This window comes from Cucurbita pepo, chromosome 4, assembly GCF_057944985.1.
Source record: "Cucurbita pepo subsp. pepo isolate OVF chromosome 4, ASM5794498v1, whole genome shotgun sequence".
NCBI classification, from domain to species: domain Eukaryota; kingdom Viridiplantae; phylum Streptophyta; class Magnoliopsida; order Cucurbitales; family Cucurbitaceae; genus Cucurbita; species Cucurbita pepo.
This window is the reverse complement of record NC_141801.1, coordinates 9593461-9614370: the sequence shown is the minus strand read 5'-3', so window position 1 is coordinate 9614370 and position 20910 is coordinate 9593461. Positions and strand designations below refer to the sequence as shown.

At 36.4% G+C, this 20910-nt stretch overlaps 3 protein-coding genes across 5 annotated transcripts; 2 read left to right on the top strand and 1 right to left on the bottom strand.

Moving 5' to 3' along the window:
• Positions 1–1819: 1819 nt before the first annotated feature.
• Positions 1820–6611, top strand: LOC111793002 (nuclear transcription factor Y subunit A-1). Of its 3 annotated transcripts, none has more exons than XM_023674661.2 (6): positions 1820–2007; positions 3459–3740; positions 4009–4109; positions 4287–4358; positions 5419–5580; positions 5978–6611. In XM_023674661.2, the coding sequence occupies exons 2-6, from the start codon at positions 3470–3472 to the stop codon at positions 6167–6169; spliced, it is 798 nt and encodes a 265-aa protein (XP_023530429.2). In that variant the 5' UTR covers positions 1820–2007; positions 3459–3469; the 3' UTR covers positions 6170–6611. The 3 variants fall into 3 exon arrangements, with proteins under 3 accessions (XP_023530429.2, XP_086979449.1, XP_023530428.2); XM_023674660.2 differs by having other exon boundaries at positions 1821–2007; positions 4009–4124; XM_087123323.1 differs by lacking the exon at positions 4287–4358.
• Positions 6612–6710: 99 nt separating this feature from the next.
• On the bottom strand, positions 6711–10271 carry LOC111793001 (uncharacterized). Its single transcript, XM_023674658.2, has 5 exons — positions 9968–10271; positions 8361–8675; positions 8026–8227; positions 7452–7680; positions 6711–7198 (listed from the first exon to the last, which is right to left on the bottom strand). The coding sequence occupies exons 1-5, from the start codon at positions 10064–10066 to the stop codon at positions 6949–6951; spliced, it is 1095 nt and encodes a 364-aa protein (XP_023530426.2). The 5' UTR covers positions 10067–10271; the 3' UTR covers positions 6711–6948.
• Positions 10272–13275: 3004 nt separating this feature from the next.
• On the top strand, positions 13276–19269 carry LOC111793000 (calcium-dependent protein kinase 8). Its single transcript, XM_023674657.2, has 9 exons — positions 13276–13547; positions 13782–14350; positions 15201–15324; positions 15420–15563; positions 16696–16848; positions 16939–17054; positions 17166–17333; positions 17480–17710; positions 18808–19269. Exons 2-9 carry the CDS (start codon positions 13847–13849, stop codon positions 18952–18954), a joined length of 1587 nt encoding a protein of 528 aa, XP_023530425.1. The 5' UTR covers positions 13276–13547; positions 13782–13846; the 3' UTR covers positions 18955–19269.
• Positions 19270–20910: the final 1641 nt, after the last annotated feature.

Here is a 20910-nt window from a genome sequence, read left to right as displayed (position 1 = left end):
TTTAAATAAAAAAAAAAAAAAAAAAAAACTCATATAATATATATATTATATATACTCTATGATAATATTTTAAATAATTTATTAATGATTTACTTCATATTTATTGAAATAATCTATTTTTTAAAAAAAGATAAATTATAAAGATAACTTTAATTTTAAAACTTGCTACCGCCAATTTGCTTGTCAATTCCATTAAAAGGATAAGATTGTTTAGTTAGTAGCTTTTTGTTTTATTTATTATTAAAAAAAAAGTTTGAAAATAAATTTTAATAAAATTCCAAAAAATAAACATGCACTTTTTCTCGATAATAAACCCATGATCATTCCCTAAATTAGCCGATACAGGACTTTCATTTCATCCTCGAACAAAATACATCTCCCCTTAATCGAGGCTCAACTCCTTTTCTTTTAAAGTCTTAGTCATTTTTTTACTATGCCTTAAAGGCTTCGAGGCTCACAATACTTTTGTTCGATATTTGAGGATTCTATTGACATGGCTAAGTTTAAGGGCATGACTCTGATACCATGTTGGTTGAATACGACTCTCCACAATAGTATGATATTGTCCACTGCGAGCATAAAGTCTCATGACTTTGCTTTAAGCTTCCCCAAAAGATCTCATACGAATGGAGATAGTATTATTTTATTATAAATTTATGATCATTCACTAACTTAGCCGTGTGAGACTTTCATCCAACATTTAAGACCATGACTCACGCTAAATTTTGCACTCACTGCTCTTCTAATCACGGTTGGGGTCAGTTGCTTTCATCGTCGAGCTAGGTCGACCAGAAATACATAACTCTAGACCCCACATAGAGCTTTTTTTTTTTTTTTTTTTTTTTTTTTTTTTTTTAATTTAAATCAACGTTGAAATAATAATAAACATTAAAAAATTTGAGTACTAAAGAAATGATTAAATAATAAATAAAAAAAATGGAAATTATTATAAAGTAAAGGACACGTGGCTAGTGGTGTTGTTCAGTTCTTTGGTGAAGTGGTCCACGTTATTGTGCCACGTATTGGAAGAATTTGTTTAGTCAACACCGCATGACGTGGGTTCCAATCTCTCTCTGGGATTGATACAATTACCATCACCCATCACAACGCTCTATTTATTTATTTATTTATTTCGAGTTAATCCCTCTCAACTTTTAAATAATTCATATTTTTAATTAACTAAAATGTCTTATTAAATAATATCCTAATATAAGTTTTAATTAAAAAAAACAATAATTTTAGCCTCATAATTGGGCAAATTTTCAATTTTGTTAAATTTTAAATTTTAATAAGGGATTTATAATTAATTAATCTCAATAAATTATATCAATAATAATAAATATTTTGAAATTTAAAAAATAAATGAGTACATTTAATAATAAAATTTTAGTTACGATAAAAAAAAATGCTGTTAAATTTAATTAAATCTAAATTTTGTTATATTAATATTTTATGGTTTAATTTACATATAACCCATTAGATATAAAAATTTAAATTATTTTAAAATAATTTCTAAAAATCATAAAATTTTAAATTTTATATCGAATAGTTTTCAAAATTTTAAATTTTATATATAATACATAAAATTAAATAGATTGAATAAAAATAATTAAAAAAAAATATATTTTTTTTTATAAAAAATGAAAGATTCCGCTGGTACAAAAAAATAATAATAAGTAAATAAATAAAAGGAGGAGAGTAGGGGATGCATCCACGTGTCAGAGGGAGAGGGGCGAAAGAGGTTTGGTAGGTCCCACAGTGGGTGATATTATCATATCCATAGCTTTGCGATTTAAATACCTTCAAAGTCGAAACAGAGTCTTAGGCTGAGCTGCTGAAATTTTTTCATTTTTGGAAATTCATAGAGTTTTTGAATTCACCTTCTTAAGGGATTAATTTCTACTCTCTGTTTTTTCGATTTATTACAGACAATTCTCTCTATTTTCTCTTCGATCCTATTTGATTTTCCTGTTTTCTCCATTTTCGACGTTGCTCCAATTCCCATCGGTAAGCAATTTTTCTTTTGGATTTCTATGGCTGTTTATCTGGTTTTTGATTTCTAGGGTATTCGCGCAATTCACTGTTTTAGGGCTTTAAATCTTCTTTTGGGTTTTGGGTTTGTGGGTGATCGATTGTTTTGGGATTTGGTTTGATTCTGCGATTGTTGGGGGAATTGGAGGCGATGATTGATGTGTTATCGATGAGAATTCCTGTTTTTCTTTTGGGTATTCTTTTTCTGTGTGGTAATCATGTGTCAGATTTTGTAACAGCTTTGAAACTGGATAAAGCATTTTGAAGATGATGATGAATAAAGGAACTGAAAATTTATGTTTCTTGATTCTTCCTAGGTCACTTTTGCATCGGATGGTTGAATAATTGAGAGTTTAGCTTACGAATTTTGATTTGCTGTTGATGGGAATTTAGTGCGTGGAAAATAGTTGTTATGTGCTTAGTTACTACTTTTTTTTAAAGAAACCTAGACGCTATATGAAAGGGGATCAGTACTTAAGTGTAATTACCTGAGATTTGTTCTACTTTGTTATGTTAAATTTAATTTGTACCAAGTTTGTATGAACTGGTTCTATGTTTTGTTGGATCTTAGGAGGAGATTAGGATGTTGGAAACGAACTGTTTGGGTATGCAACTTTCAGGTTTTACTTGTTGGTTCATTTGGTTCAGCTGATTGTGAATACGGGATCTGCGTTAGTCTTATTGGTTTTGTCGATTAATTCGAGTTTGAACTTGGGATAGTTTTGAGTTTAGCTTTGTTTGATTTGCTTTTGTTGGTGGGACCAAATGCATTTGGAGCAAATCCTAGTTAGATTTCGATATGATATGGTTGATTGTATTTTGTTGACTGCATTTTTGTATTCTTTTTATGCCTTTTTGTTGCTTCAACTTGGTGCCCTACATCATTAAATCAATTTTTGGAACATTAATCCCTATATTTCAACTGAGTCACATATGGGAGAGTGTAGCCGTCCAGGAAAACTAAACTGAGTCACATATTGCATAAAACAAAAGGGATGTTGAACACAGTTTGGTCAAAAGGTACTGAAAAGATGTGATTTCACTGGACTGAATCATGAAAAGCATTTTTTCTTTATGTTTTTGTCCAAAGGTATTGGAAACATGTAACAATACAGGATTGAATCATGAAGAACGTCGTTTGAAATGTTCTTTTATGCCTCCTGCAGTTACTTTTTACTCCTTGCCCTTGTGAACTTGGAGGGACAAGAGGAATTTTTCCTAAAGAAAGAGATTGAACGAGTCTAGGAGCTCCCTAACTACCTGTGTTAGCTTTCAACTTCCTGTTGTGATGAGATTAGATTACAATTGATAAGGAATAATACTTAAATTCTAACTGGAAATAGGAAAGGATGCTTTCTTGAATTATTGGTTATCAAAAAAAATTCACTCTGGTTATTAAGAACTCGAGGCTCTTTTGTTTTTCAAAGGGTTTGAAGGCATGCAGTCGAAATCCGAAACCAATAATCAGTTTGAATCTGATCCAAACGGTACTCCATCCACGAGTATCTATTACGAACCCTGGTGGCGTGGTATTGGATACAATCCTATTCCGCTACCTATGGTAGGGGGAAATGCTTCCAGTTCAACTTCTCTTGAATTCGCTAATGGTGGTTCAGAGTCAAACGATGGCCAGTCGGTGTCTAATAATGACGTCAATGATGAAGAAGATGTTTCCAAAGAAGTTCAAGCTACTGGATCTCCACATTCTGGTACATCATTACTCCTTAACCATTAAAGTACTGAACAGTCTTTTAGCTTTTCTGTTTTGTGCCTGACAATATTGAATCTTATCTTCTTTAGAGGTGTTATTATGAAATTGGAGGCTTGCTTTAGGACTCAAAAGTTCACTCTGTCTGGATCATTTTTTGAAACTATTTTAAGAAGAAATAAATACAGCAAGAGAGTGGCCGTTGTGTGTTTTTTTTTCAAAACAACCACCAAATATGCCCTTATAACAATTGCATCTTCTAATTTCAGCTGGAAATTACAGACAGGCTGCTCAGAAGATGCAGCATGTTTCATCTACTTTTCCAGTAATGCATGGTGAATGTCTGATGCAGTCGACACAACTCGAACTTGTAGGCCACTCTATTGTATGTTCCATTGCTGTCCAATCTTAGAAAATGCTTTATGCTGTTCTAACAATTTTCGAGCTTTTAGTCCCAAAATTAAAGATTCCATTAAAAAATTGGTCAAGTTATATTTTATAATTACATGACTGAAGAATTTCCCGCGCTTTTGTGGTACTATTGCAGGCATGTGCGTCAAATCCATATCAGGATCCATCTTATGGAGGAATGATGGCTTTTTATGGCCATCAGCCCTTGGTATGTTATTAACTCAAATTTCGTACAAACGAGTGAGTGGTTTCACTGTTTTAGCTTCTTTTTCATTACTTGGCTGTGCTCATCTGCCATAGCTGTTGAAATTAAAATCCAAAGGACACAGAACAGGGCTTTTGACCCTCTTAAGAGATGGAACTTCAATTCGAGAACATAAGTGTGAGTTCCCACATTGGTTGGAGAGGAGAAGGAAACATTCCTTATAAGGGTGTAGAAACCTCTTCTGAGTAGACGCATTTTAAAATCTTAAGGGAAATCCCGAAAAGGCAAGCCCAAAAAGAACAATATTTGCTAGCAATGGGTTTGACTATTACAAATTGTATCAGAGCCAAACTTCAGGCGATGTACCAATGAGGACGCTGGACCCCTGAGAGTGGATTGTAAGATCCCACATTGGTTGAAGAGGAGAACGAAAAATTTCTTATAAGGGTGTGGAAACCTCTTCCTTGTAGACGCGTTAAGACCTTGAGGGAAATTTCGAAAGGGCAAATCTAAAGAGGACAATATTTGCTAGCGGTGGTCTTGGGCGGTTTCAAAAAGGATCATGCTCCATCTCCATGAAAAATTGTGTTTGTGCATTCAAACCTGCCAAACTCAATTGGTTTGTTGTCATACATCTGTTTAAATTTTGCTTTTACTTCTGGTTCTGGGGTCGATTTCGTGGACAGTTCATGAAATATTATGCTCACTGTTGAGTGGTTAATGCTGATGATTTGAATTAGGACCTGTATTTTTACACGTAATACTCTCCCATCGTGAATGGCTCGAAGAACAATGCTTCTCAATTTACATTTTCTCGTAAAATCTTGTTACTCACAGTGTAGTTTGTCTGCAGGGATTTTAACACTGTTCTTCTTCAATCTTTTAATTTTTTAATGAAGGTTTTTCTTTTGTATAACCCTAGAAGAAAATTGATTATATGTGATAATTTATTGTGTCCAATATAGCTTCAGAATACACAGAGGGCTGACATTTTCATTGTACAAGACTTTAATGACAAAAATCTCAATGCTAGGTAGTAACTTCAGATATTTCTCATATACAGGGCTATCCTATGGTCGGAATGCCACATGCTAGAATGCCATTGCCCATTGAGATAGCACAAGACCCCGTATTGGTGAATGCGAAGCAGTACCAAGGAATTTTGAGGAGAAGGCAAGCGCGAGCAAAAGCCGAGGCTGAGAAGAAGTTGATAAAAGCCAGAAAGGTGGATTTCGTATCTTTTTGATAATGATCAATCTTTTAAACAACTCATCAAATCAAGATTTATATGCCCTGAATACACAATATTGATGGTTAGCACACCTGGGATATAGATTTAGGTTGTACCGTAATGGACCATGTTCAATATCTTATAACACTGAACTGCCATGAAATAGTTCTGCTGTGGTTCTGTCTGCTATCTAAACTAGTTCAATCAATCTACTCAGAAGTTAGCTAGTTAATAACTATAGATACAAAGGAGTTATTTATACCAAACGCTTATGGTTAAGCATGTTACAACCACGTAATTGTTATAGATACTCACTCGAACTCGAACTCAGCTTAGAATATACACAAGAATTCAATTTTTGGCTATGCTGCTCACTTTTCTTATTCAACAGCCATATCTTCATGAGTCTAGACACCAGCATGCCATAAGAAGGACAAGGGGTAGTGGAGGGCGTTTCACCAAGAAAAACGAAGCTGATGGAAAGGAGATGCATTCTGATGAAGTAAATGAGAATGGTCGCCATCTAAATGACGGTTCTAAACAGCAGAATGGAAGCTCCTTGACGAACATGGCCTCTGAGTAGCAACCTGCACCAGCCACCTCGACGACGATCAAAATCCGTGATGGGGCTCGATCACTTGGCTGTAGAAGTAAGTACTGCATCCCTGGCAAGCGCGCTAGGCGGCAAATCATTCTTGGCTTTGTTCTGTTCTCAGAGAATGTGGAATGATATCCAACTTGCAGGGTCTCATGGCTTCAGAGTATTCTTTGAAGTCTATGGATTTCTTCATTCCATTCTCTCTTTTTCTTTTTGCTTTTCCATTGTACAGAGTTTATGATGACTTAAGTGCATAGAGTGAAACTAAATGAATCATAAGGCTTAGGATGGATATATATTGTGATTCAAGCTTACTCTGGATAGACTTTTAGATTTCTGAACGTTTTTTTTAAAGAAAATTTGTACTTTTTACGTGTGACAAAATCGAAACTTATCTTGCGATGAGATATGCTTACTTTGATAGCCATTATACTATCCCCTGTGAGTCAAAAGGGAACTGTAGACTCGGCGAGGAACGAGAAATCTACAACGAAAATCGGATTTGCCACAAAAAAAGTAGAGATGATTGACTAGAAGCGTTTTAAAGAAAAGTTTACATGTACATGTCACAGATGACTTGTGGTATAAATCAGGAAGAATTCAGTAGAAAAGCTCACTTTAGTTTGGTTATAAACCAACTTCTGTGACTCCTAAAAAAGGATATAAGTAACAAAACCCAACTGTGTTTAAACAATCAAAATTAAAACAAAGCTCATATAGGAACACATTTATCATGGTTCTCTTCCACAAAAGATTGAACAAACCTATTGATGTGTATGATCGCCATCCTGATTATAATGATCAGAATGCTCTACGTTGTCGATAATTTCAGCCTCAGGTTGGTCGGGGACAGCATCTGGACCTGTACTATCACCTGTTTGGTTCTCCGCCACGTCGGGGTTCGGATTTGTGGCATTGACCACTGTTTGCTGCTTCTCCATCATCCCAGAAAGAGCAAGTCTTGGAGACCATTCGAGAACATCATCAATGATATTCGATACACGCTTCTGATATCTGCAAGCGTAAACGAAGTTCATGACCAAACACAAAGTATTTGCTGTTCATATATTTATATTTCATAAAATGGGAAATGAAATGGAGCAGATGCTCGAGTCATGTGTTTCTTCGATCTTCCACGTTCGAGAGGGCCTCATAACATCGTTACCATCATACGACTATACAAAACCATACACTGGTAGTAAAGGCTAAAGCAAAGTTTACTCAGTATCTTTAGTGGTATCAAAGTTTAGAAAGATATGGCACTAACCTTGCTCGGGCAGCCTCATCGGGAGCGTGATGCCTCATCAGTAGTATGATCAGTACAGCCACCAGTGCATAGAAAAGTCTGGTTGTCCATTTCGGTTTCTCTTCTTCATCTTTACTTGGCCAAAAACGGAACAATTCTCGCAAAGTTGCTTCCTCGGCGAGAATATTGGGGAAAAACCACATGCGCTTGCCCACAAGAATATACAAAATGCCAAATACTGCTCCCCTCACTGCAAAATTAAATGAAAACATGTAACAATGGACCTGGAAGAAAGAATCCTGCCCATAAAATGCAACATAGGCACTTGTAGTAAAGGCTAAAGCAGTTCCAACAACTTGCTCAATCCAAGATATCGAATTGCTCAGGCTCAAGCTACGTAGGAACGACTCGAATACTCAAAGTATGATAACATAAAAAATAGGTAAATCGAACAATAAGCATGAAACATCTAAGAACATTGTGAAATCATCCTACCATGATACCTCATGCTGCACTCCCAAAATGATTTATAGTAAATGAATGCAAATGAAGCAGGATACAAAAGTAAACCAATGAAAAGTGCTGTATGACCTACATAAAAGAAGCGAGAGTATAAGAAGCAGAACCCCGGCGCACGAGTAGAGTATCAAAAGCTTGCACTGATGAGGATATACAGGAAACAAGCATATTGCAAGAGTCAACACAGGCCAACAAAATGAAAGAAGTGTCTGCCAAAATGGCCGCCGCTTAACAAATGTCCAAGCAAAAAAGGCATCCTGTTCAGAGAACACCTGATCCTGCAAGAGTAAGTTGCACGTTCAAAACCTCGGAAGATGGTCCGAAAATATGTTCGGTACAAATGTGTTCACAATTCGAGTATATTGGAAGTCTCCAACTTTAAAAGAAAGACGTAATGCATAAAAGACACACCGGAAATATCTCCAAATGCGCTGGCCATGTAGACAATTTTCTCTTCCCAGGACGAACAGTTTTCACCACACGATCGCATCGAACTAAGAGATTCTTACTTAGCAATGCATTGCCAATATCTTCAGTTTCCAAATTCTTATCTGAATCAAGAATTTCCTTCACCTCTGGATGATTTCTCAAAAAACTAACAAAATCCTTGCCTCTGAAATACTCGACACGCGTCTCTTGTAAAACGGCCCACCTTGATTCTAAATCCTTGTGGTCTCTCACCTTCTCAGCAAACAACTGAAATACGTCCTTCTTTGCAGCTTGTTTCTGAAGATTAAAAGTACATATAGTTCGTGATCGCCAAGAAAACCAAAATGAAATAAACAAATTTGAAGTCGTAATTTAAAAAAACGAAAAAAAGAAACTGGTGAGCATACAAACACAAAGCTACCTACAATAACAAAAGAACAGCTGCATTTATTTCATAAATTGTAACCGAATAGAAAAGTAAGCAAAACCACCAACGGCGTTACCTATCGCCGTCAGCCTCACGGTTCTAAAACGCGTAGGCTAATGAGAGGTTTCCACCCCCTTAAAAAGAATGTTTCGTTCTCCTCCCCAACTGACGTGGTATCTCACAATCCACCCCCTTCGGGACCCAGCATCCTCGCTGGCACTCGTTCCCTTCTCCAATCCACCCCCTTCAAGATCCAACATCCTTCCTGGCACACTACCTCGTGTCCACCCCCCTTTTGAGGCTCAGCCTCCTCGCTGACACATCGTCCGGTGTCCAGCTCTAATACCATTTTCAAGTCCACCACTAGTAGATATTGTCCGCTTTGGCCTGTTACTTATCACCATCAGCCTCACAGTTTTAAAACTCATCAGCTAATGAGAGGTTTCCACACCCTTATATAGAATGTTTCGTTCTCCTCCCCAACTAACACCGAATCTCACAATCACCTTCTCACTCTTCTTGATAACCATCACACTGTCATTCAAGATGTTTCTCGTCGATCTAAAGAAGCTAAGAATATTCATTGCAAAGAAATAATGGCGTCTAATGGCATCAGCGCTATCAAATCAAATAACAATTCATCGTCTAGGTGAAAGCAAATCTGATGAATTGAGGCCAAGACTCTTTTACTTTTACAATTTCAACTTCTAGTTGCCCTTCTTGCCTACACTACAAAGCTACAGAAACCCTTTTGTAATGCATGCAAATCAATCACTCCTTTTCTCTTTCTTGAACAAGAAACCACAATGAATATTCGCAAGCACGTTCTCACAAATGGGTGCCAGAGTCGATCGTTCCTCCAGCCACACGCCACACATTTCAGCATTAAGGAACTCAAAATCACAAATGACAAATAACACAAACTTAACATCCACCAATCATTTCTCACAAAAGCACAAAAATACAAGAACCCAATAGAACAATTCACAAAACATGTCCAAAATCACATCAAAGAAAGTCGCATTTGGGGCAAGGATGCGCCATCAAACAAAGAATCATACAGAAGCGATCATTGGTTCCCTCTTTAAGGCAACAAAAACCCAGATCAGAAAACAAAATTAGAGAGCAAAATGAAGACGTAAGAAGGAAAACGAAGGCAAACCCTAGGAGGAGTATCGGAATTGGGATCTTTGGCAGCATTTTGAACAGCAGTTGATTGCCTTCTGACCCTCTTCTTGTCGGTTCCTCCTGTTTTCCTCATCTCACAGCCCGATTCGATTCAAAAAGAAAAAGGGGAAAAATTAGGCGTTCCCGTGGGTTCTTCGCCGCTGTGAGTGCGTTTGGTTGCGAAGAAAAATTGGGAAACGTTTTGGTGAAGTCAATAAAAGAAAAAAAACAGAAGGAAACAAAATTTACGAAACCATTTCTTCACTTTCACCCTCTTTTCTCACCACCAACATAAACGCAGAAGCATTGGCCTCTCTTCATCATACCCAATCAATTTCTGCCATTTCAGCATCCTGCCCCACCTGCATCTCCTTTTATTATATTTCATACCCTTTTTTCCTTTTTTTTATTTTTTTATTATTTAATAAATTATAAATTCGATGATTCGAAAAAATTCAATCAACCCAATTCAATTCCTAAAAATTGGATTGAGTTATGAACTTATTCCTGTTGAGTCGGGTATTTAAAATATATTATATATTTAAATTGAGTAGCGTTTAAGAATAAATAAATAAATATTTTACAAACTAACATTTTATTTTTATAAAATATAAGAATTGAAATAAATAAATCGAACAAAGATAAGAGTTTTTTTTTTAAATGACAAACCGAACAGTTAGGTTGGACTTAACACTCATTCGAATGACATTTATTAATTTATCCTTAGGAGTCGAGAGTTGTCGGCCCTAGAGGTACCAATACTCCGACCTAATACGGAACTCTCCTCCTGCAATTGACCCGTCATTTTTCGAGCTTATTTTTCAGGTGAGTATAAGTGGAGACACGAGCAAAGACAAATCTCATTACAACTTAATAATCTTTGAAGGATTCCGTTTTATTATTTTAGAGACTTCGGTGAACAATTTTTATCCATAATCCATCGAAGTAGCGCCACCGACAAAGACTTTTTTTTTTTTTTTTTTTTTTTTTTGTAATTGTTTTATATTTATATTTAATATCTTAAGTTTATCTAAAAATTTATATGATTTAAATGGCAAGTTATTTAGTTTAATTTAAATTATTTGATAAAAATATTAGAAAAAAATGACACTTGTTATAAAAATATTGAAGGGAGCGTAGACAGGTTGGGTTGAAATTTATTTTTTTCGAGTCGGGTTGATCTTAGTTGATGACTTGAACAATGTAAATAGAAGTCACCGCTCAACCCAACCCGACTATCTATTTCTGGGTTGGGTTGGATTGAATTGTCGAGTGGTTCGTTTTTTTAATTATTTAAAAAAATTATACATAACCGCGAAGTTCAAATATCAAACATTTATAAGTCACAACACATCACTAACATCGGTTATAGACGTTAAATATTATTTTATCTCTTTAAAAATCAGGTCGGGTTGGTTTGAGTTGTAACCCTAGTTTCGGGATTATTGAATTTTTAAAAAATTATATTTTAAAATTAATAAAATAAAATATATTTTCATAGTAAAAGTATATTATATATTAGTTTGATAATTAAGAGTAATTTAACTAAATTTACCGATCATCCAATGTTGTTGTTACGAGTAGTAACTTCAATTCTTTCAAGTCTTTCTCAGTCATCTAATCTTTAGGATCGGTCTCATTCAAATATAGTCTCGGTTCATTCATATACAATTCTCTTTTACTCGGGCGTCACACTTAACAAAAAAATAATTGAATTGTAATTTCATCACCAAACTTTCGAGAGTTCGTGACGATCCATACCCAGGATTCAAAATCTAAACTTGACACCCAATGGTCTCGATATTCCATTTCGACATACGCTTAACTATGAAGTTCTTATGGTTGAGTCACTGAAAAGGTTAAGTGCACAATATTGGTATAGACAGTAACTTTTAATTCTTTTAACCTTTTTTAGTCATCCTATTCTCGGGATTGCTCTCATTCGGATGTGCCCTTTACTCTGATGTCAGACTTTGTTCAACGACCATTTGCTCGGTCTTCGGTCAACTAAAATCCTCCCCATTTTTCAATAAGAGATTTGGTTGGTTAAGAAACAAAAATCATTTATTTGACCTAGTTGATGAATACAACGACCACCTTTATCACTTTCACTCGGTACAAATTTTCTAACTTAATCCTTTTTAAATTCTTAAATACCCGACTTTAACAAATTTTTACATCGATTCAAACAATTTATCTGGTAATATCTTAAGAATTACTGCAAAGTAAAATCCTTTACCAGTAATATTCCTTTCCTCGAGTTACGATATTCAAATTCTCGTACTCCACGTTATACTGAAAAAAGTAGTAATAAGTATCATCAACATTTTTTTAATATAAATTTTATAAAAAGAAAATAAAAAATTGGTAAAAAAAAAAAAAAAAAAAAAAAAAGTCAAAAAGTCAAAAAAAGTAGTTGCAAAAGAAATTCACATTTTAGTTTGCAGATAAAGGTTGAAAATTTGGAATGGAAAAGTCCAAAAAGACCAACCAACTGTACAAGTGTTGAACAATTGTTTGGTGTTCAGCCACCACTTTTATTTGGTTTCAACTCACACGAGCATTAGAGCGGAGATTCTTCATGAGAATTTACGGTAATCAAGTTCCCGAGAAAAAATATGGATTTAGTAGGGTCGGAGATGGGAAATATAATCCTCGTCTTTCGCCCTGTTTAGCTAGCGTGAAAGAATTCCTCCCAACTACCCCCTCGTTCTTCATTCTCCATTAAAACCACTTGTTACAATCACATTCTTGTAGCAGTGGAACAACAATTGTTCTAATCCAGCGAACGCTTCATGGACAATATCGACATATGCTAAAGTCTTAGGTCACGTTTGAAAAATATCTTAGAAAACGTGAGCGAGGAAACAATATTATAAGCTAAAAGTGAGTAGGCAAGAACAATAACTTTAATAGGATATAACCCGAACAAAAAAAAATGGACCACTCCGTCCTCATTTCTTCATGAACGGATTTGATTCGGGTAGGTAAACGGAACACATCTCTAGTTTACTCGAATGAAAGGCTATAAATGTAAAAGATTATATATTTTTTTTTTGCAGTGATAAACAATTGGTACCTTGAGCCAATATGTTTGGGTCATTCACATGTAATTTTGGAAGAAGTTTCAGCAATTGGGGAGGGACACATTTGTTTTGTCTGATTGAATAAAAGTTTGGGAAATTTTCTATGTTCATAATTATAATTTTTAAAAAAATTTGAAACCCAATTCCAAAAAATGAATTTTTATTAAAAAAAATTTCAACGATTGATTGGGAAAGGAAGAAAAAGAAAAATAAGGTTTCTCTCTTCAATGAATCAAGGAGAGAGAAATTGGAATTGAGAGAGACTGAGAGAGAGAGAGCGGAGAAGTGTCTATACAGAATGAGCTTTGACCTCTCTCTCAGAGATCTTATGGCGCATTCACACTTTTGAATAACTTTTCCCCCCCCTTCTTAACCTCTCCCTTTGAAGAACTCTCTCAATCTTCCTTTCCCTTTGTGTTCTTCATCAGATTCCGAACGACCCATTTCGATTTCTGGGGGTTTTTGAAGAGATTTTTGTTTGGATTTCAGGTGAGGTTCTTGGGATTTCTTTGCTCTGTGTTGTATTTCAAACAAACGTTAAGAAATCTCTTGTTATTTGGGGTTTTTACCTTTTTCTGTATCGTTTTTGGATAATTCTGGATGATATTTGTGTTTGTTCTTATTTTTCTTCTCTAAAATCTCGATTCCCCTTTCTTCTCTGTCTTAATCCTTGCCCTGTTCTTATATTGTAACATTTAGATCTGTTTCCCCTTTTTGCTTTAGTGGGTGTTGTTAGAATCTCTTGAAAGAATCAGACGCTTTGAAAGCTTAAGGATCTGATTTGATTCATGGGGAATTGCTGCGCTACGCCGGCTACTCCTTCAGGGAAGCACCAGAAGGGGAAGAACAAGAAGCCGAACCCATTTGCAGCTGATCATGTAGTGAGCAATGGCAATGGCGGTGGGAACTGGGTGTTGAAAGATCCAACGGGTAGAGACATTTCTACTTTATACGATCTGGGAAGTGAGCTTGGAAGAGGTGAGTTTGGGATAACTTATTTGTGTACTGATATAACCACTGGAGAGAAACTTGCCTGTAAATCGATATCGAAGAAGAAGCTTAGAACGGCTGTGGATATTGAGGATGTGAGGAGGGAAGTTGAGATTATGAAGAATTTGCCTAAGCATCCGAATATTGTGTCATTGAAAGATACTTATGAGGATGAACAGGCTGTTCATATTGTGATGGAGCTTTGTGAAGGTGGGGAGTTGTTTGATAGGATTGTTGCAAGGGGGCATTACACAGAAAGAGCTGCTGCTGCTGTCATGCGAACCATTGTTGAAGTTGTTCAGGTGAAGTGTTCTTGTTTATGTGTTGTTATTGTTGGATAAGCTTGTGTCGTGGTGAGCTTGAGCTGTTTCGAATTTTAATGGTTTCTGATGACAACTTCTTTTGACTGTTTGATCTGATTGTGACTTAGGTTTAAGTTACTCATTTAGTCGTTGAACTTCGATAGAAGCTTTACTTTACGTCGTGAACTTTGAATTTTGATTCTATAGTCGTTTACTAAACGCTAATATATTAAGCATTGTGTCGAATAGATGGTAGAAAAAAGTGGAGAACGGACAACCAGACAAGATAAAAGGACGTGTTGGATACCCTCTTCCTAAAGCAACGTATCGAAACCCGTTTTACAGATCACGTCACTTCATCTTATTGAGTTGTCAACCTCATTATGTTATTTATCTGTCAAATCACGCCGAAGTAGCGAATATTTGTCCAATAGGCATTGTGAGGTCCCACATTGGTTGGGGAGGAGAACGAAGCATTCTTTATAAGGGTGTGGAAACCTCTCCCTAAGGCGCGTTTTAAGAACCTTGAGGGTAAACCCGAAAGGGAAAGCCCAAAGAGGATAGTATCTATTATGATATGGAGCCTTGAAGGGGGTGGACACAAGGCGGTGTGTTAGTAAGGACGTTGGGCCCCGAAGTGGATTGTTAGTGACTAAAATTTTAATTTAACCAAGAAGTTATAGCTAGTATTTAGAGCGACGTTGTTGGTGCTGATTTTTAAATCCTTGTGTCGATTGACTGCGTTTTCTGGTTGAAACTTGTTAGTGATGGTGGCAATGTTTCGATTTGTGTTGAGCTTATTGAGAAGTAATACGATTGCTCATATGGTCGTATTCGTTTTGCTATGCAGATGTGTCATAAACATGGTGTTATGCATCGTGATCTCAAGCCAGAGAACTTCCTTTTTGGAAACAAGAAGGAAACAGCTCCATTAAAGGCAATTGATTTCGGGTTATCGGTGTTCTTCAAACCTGGTAATAAACTAGATCCATTCAGCATGGTTGCTTTTAACGTCTCTTATACATGATTTCTTCATGTAATGCACCTTTTTTCTCTATATAATCCTTAGGTGAGCGGTTTAATGAAATCGTTGGAAGTCCGTATTACATGGCTCCGGAGGTCCTGAAAAGGAACTATGGTCCAGAGGTTGATGTTTGGAGTGCTGGGGTTATTCTCTATATTTTGCTTTGTGGTGTCCCACCTTTTTGGGCAGGTTTGTTTCTCATAACTTGTGTATTTTCCTTGTTTTGTTCTTCACTTGATGGATGAAGTTGGAAAACCGCTTGAATTCTACTCATGTTTATTGTGAGATCCCACGTCGGTTGGGGGGAGAACGAAACATCCTTTATAAGGGTGTAGAAACCTCCTCTCCCTAGAAGACGCGTTCTAAAAACCTTGAGGGAAGCCTGTAAGGGAAAGTCCAACGAGGACAATATTTGCTAGCGGTAGGCTTGAACTGTTACAAATGGTATTAGAACTAGACACCGGACGATGATGCAGTGAAGAGGTTGAGCCCCGAAGAGGGAGGACACGAGGCGGTGTGTTAACAAGGACGCTGGGCCTCGAAGGGGGTGGATTGTGAGAGTGGGGAGGAGAACGAATCATCCTTTATAAGGGTGTGGAAATGTAACAGCCTAGATCCACCGCTAGCAGATATTGTCCTCGTCCTCTTTAGGCTTTCCCTCAAGGCTTTAAAACACGTCTGCTAGGGGATGGTTTCCACTCCTCCCTAACCAATGTGGGACATCACAATGCACCCCCCTTCGTGGCCCAGCGTCCTCGCTGGCAATCTTTCCTTCCTCCAATCGATGTGGGACCGCCCCCAAATCCACCCCCCTTTGGGGCCCAGCGTTCTTACTGGCACACTACCTCGTGTCTACCCCCCTTCGGGGAACAGCGAGAAGGCTGACACATCGTCCGGTGTCTGGCTCTGATACCATTAGTAACCGCCCAGATCCAGCGCTAGGAGATATTGTCCTCTTTGGGCTTTCCCCCAAGACTTTAAAACGCGTATGCTAAGAGAAGGTTTCCACACCCTTATAAATGATGGTTTGTTCTCCTCCCCAACCAATGTGGGACATCACAAGAAACCTCTCCCGAACAGACGCGTTTTAAAAACCTTGAGGGCAAGCTGGAAAGGGAAATCCCAAAGAGGACAATATCTGCTAGCGGTGGGCTTGGGCTTGGGCTTGGGCTGTTACAGTTTGTTGTACTAAAACATAAGCCAGCAAATAAAATCCTATGTTTTTCGTTCAATCACGATCCGTATCATAAGAACATCAATATATGAAAAATCTTGTCCATCTATCCGATCATGGTTGACTTTCTTCATATTTCGTGAGCAGAAACCGAACAGGGAGTTGCACAGGCTATCATTCGCTCGGTAATTGATTTCAAGAGGGACCCTTGGCCTATAGTATCTGACAACGCAAAGGACCTTGTGAGGAAAATGCTTGATCCTGACCCCAAAAGGAGACTCACAGCTCAGGAAGTGCTGGGTACTAGTTTTATTCTGTCACTAAAGATTGTGTAGAGTTTTCAATTGAGTACTTCACTACTAAATGATCTCGCCTTCTGTTCATATGCAGAACATCCATGGTTACAGAACGCCAAAAAAGCTCCAAACGTTTCATTGGGCGAGACCGTGAAAGCAAGGCTAAAGCAGTTTTCCGTGATGAACAAGCTGAAGAAAAGAGCTCTACGGGTAATAATATCTCGAATACGAAGTTCTTCGCAATAGTTCTGAAACTTCTTGCTGAATATTTCATATCCATGAAGCTTGATGTCTCAAGATTTGAATTATGTTGTATATTAGGTTATTGCCGAGCATTTATCTGTAGAGGAAGTGGCTGGAATCAAGGAGGCATTCGAAACGATGGATACTGGCAAAAAAGGGAAGATAAATCTCGAGGAGCTTCGTGTTGGATTAAAAAAGCTTGGCCATCAGATTCCCGACCCTGATCTTCAGATACTCGTAGAATCTGTAAGCATTACAACAGATCTGGGTCTGATTGCTCCTCGAGCTCTGCACATTTACTCATCATCTTAGTTTAAACGTTACGCTCGAACTTTCTTACTTTTCTCGACGTAAAATGATTGTTAATAAGCAAAGTGTTAAATTCTTGACAGGCTGATGTTGATGGTGATGGAACATTGAACTATGGAGAGTTCGTCGCGGTTTCGGTGCATCTTAGAAAGATGGCCAATGACGAACACCTGCACAAAGCTTTTTCATTCTTTGATCGAAACCAGAGTGGCTACATAGAGATTGAAGAGCTTAGAAACGCGCTTAACGACGGCGATGAGACTAACAGCGAGGAGGTTATCAACGCCATCATGCATGACGTGGACACGGACAAGGTCAGTATTAGTTTCTTACAAGATCTACCCTTAACCAAATTACCTGAAGGGTTCAAACACCCCCATTCAAATCATTGCTATCTTTGTTTCTGTGCATTTGTTATAAGGTTGGAGGATCATAATGACAATTGAAAATCGATACCAATAGGATGGAGAAGAATGTTTTGCTTCATTTGTCACTTATCATTTCACATCTATATCTATATATGTTAGATATCTAGGCTCCACTACTCTTCTAGAGGGCTTTGCTGACCCGACCCGACCCTAAGGCCGACATTGAGAGATGACTAGAGTTTTGAAACGTTAAGTTTTCTCTTGAGGCTTGAACTCAAGACCTTGAAAACTCCAAACCGTCCATCGTGGGTATTGTTAGATCCATTTGTTAAGATCGCACAACAACACACACTCGATCTAGATGAACACAAAGAACAGGAGAGAGGGCTAGAGGTTTATATTGATGACTTCAAGTATGTAAGTGTAATCACCCAAGCCTACCACTAGCAGTTATTGTCCTTTTTGAGCTTTCCCTTACGGTTTTAAGACGCGTCTGCTAGGGAGAGGTTTCCACACCCACACCCTTATAAAGAATGCTTCGCTTGATCTCACAATCCACCACCCCCTTTGGGACCCAGCGTCCTCGCTATATTCATTCTCCTCTCCAATCGATGTGGGATCTCAAAATCCACCCCCCTTCGAGACCCAGCGTCACCACCCGGTGTTTGGCTCTGATACCATTTGTAATCGCCCAAGCTCACCGCTAGCAGATATTGTTCTCTTTGGGCTTTCTCTTTCGTACTTCCCTTCAAGATTTTAAAACGTGTTTGCTAGGGAGAGGTTTCTACATTCTTATAAAAAATGTTTTGTTCCCTCTCCAACCAATGTGGATACGGCAGAAAGTATGTGTTTTCAAAGCACTCCCTAAGGGTATATACAAAGTTCATTTTACCAATGTAGTCATCTACTATATATATATATATATATATAGTTGTATTACATATAACCATTGAGTTATAAATAAGCAACACACTCCATAACCTAACAACATTGTCGCTCTTCTTCCCGTGCACATTTAATGTTTTCATTTTGATTTCTTTCAGGACGGGCGTATAAGCTACGAGGAGTTTGCAGCAATGATGAAGGCGGGTACAGATTGGAGAAAAGCATCGAGACAGTACTCCCGAGAAAGATTTAACAGTCTGAGTTTGAAGTTAATGAGAGATGGATCGTTGAAGGTAAACGAATGATAAACATTGGAAGGAAGGTTATTGATTTTGTGGATTCGAATGGATTGAAGAAGTTTTAGATGGTAGAAGAAGTAGAACAGACATGTTGGGGTGGGGGTATAGGCAGAGGATTAGGAGAGTGTAAAAGGGCCTCTTGAGGGTGTCTGTTTTGGAGGGGTAGCATTGAGCTGTAGAGAGAAACAAAAGGGTAAAAGGGAAGAAACAAGGATTGGTTGAGGACCTTAGTGTGTGATTATTGTGTGTATATAATCAGTTAGGCCAACAAGTGATTGATTTCATTTACTCTTGCAATTTATGTATGAATTTGCTTCAAAATCTTTCATCTCTACCTTTGAATTACTACAACTTTTTTTCGGGAATGGTGTTTTAGAGATGTTTAGGGGCGGGACGAGGATGGAGAAGCCTTCCCCGTCCTTGTCCTTGTCCTTGTCATTGTCCTTGTCCTTGCCCCCGGCCCCTGCCTCCTATTTTAATTTTCATTTCTCATATATTTTATGGGAATTCTCCCGCAGGTATAAGGGATCTCCTATTTCAATTTCATTTCTCATATATTTTTATGGAAATAGAGAGTTTCGAGGCAACAGGTTTAGGAGGTGTGATGGGGACAGAGAAGCCTTCTCTTGTCTCCATCCCCGTCCTCGCTTCCTATTTCAATTCTCATATCTTTACGAAATTTTTTCACAGAGAATTTGTGCAACAAATTTTGTGTGAGATTTTTTTTTCATATATCTATATCTATATATATATTAAAAATATTATTTTCAAAGAATTTTTAGTGACTAATTTACATTTTCCATTATAATTTCTACTAAAAATATCCAAATAAATCTAATAATACGTCGTTTTAATATACTTAAAAAATATAATTTATTTATTTACTGAGTATATACATATATATATAGCTCAAAATTTCTTACCCTAAGATATTTTATTAAAATTTAATTTTATAGTTTAATGATTTAGACTTTGTAGCTCATGATTTATTAAAAATTAATTGTTATAAATTTTAAAGTAAATGGACTAAATTATAAAAAAAAAAAATTAAAATATAAATTAAAATAATAAAATAATTTTAGTAATAAAAATTTGATGGTTTTAGGATGCTAAATTATTGTTTGGAATTAAATTGAAAAATTGGAAATGATAAGAAAGAAATAAATAAATAAAAGGAGAGGAATCCAATTAAAAATTTAAAAAATTAGTATTAAATAAATATTTATTTAGGGTGTGAAAATAATACCGAATTAGGGTTTTTTTACTCACCTGTGACCTGGGTCAAGTCCAGGTTCAATGTACTATTCAAACATTACACGCGCCTCTTCACGCGCGTGCCCACATTTCACAACACATTCAAATGCGCCGCCGCCGAGAATCTCACTACATATATATATATATATATATATATATATATATATATATATATAGTTTTTTTATATAATTTTTTAAAATTCAATTTATACTCTTAAATTTATGTTTTATTAAATTGTCTTTTTTTTTTCTTTTCTTTTTGATTACTTTCTTCCACTAAAATTTTCATTTATTATTTATTTTTGTACTAATGGAAAAATAGAAAATTTACAAAGATCCAACAATATTTTCTATATATTTTTAAATATTCATTAAAAAAACTTTAATGCACATTTTCATTTTTTAATATAATTTAGGTTAAGAAAATATCTTAATGAATTAAAAAATAATATAAAGAAAAATATAATTATTTATTGTTAATTTTAAAATAGATATTTTTAATTACTACATATATAATTGTGTAGTAATTAAAAATGTATATTTTAAAATTAAGTTAGTAAATTTTAATTAAATATATCCGAAAATATTCATTAAGATTTTACTTTTATAAAAAAATAAAAAATCCCATAAGTTCCCAGGCGCGTGAAGGAAATGAGAGTGGACGTGTGTCTCTTCAAGAGCTTCAAAGGCCACGCGTGTGCGGCACGT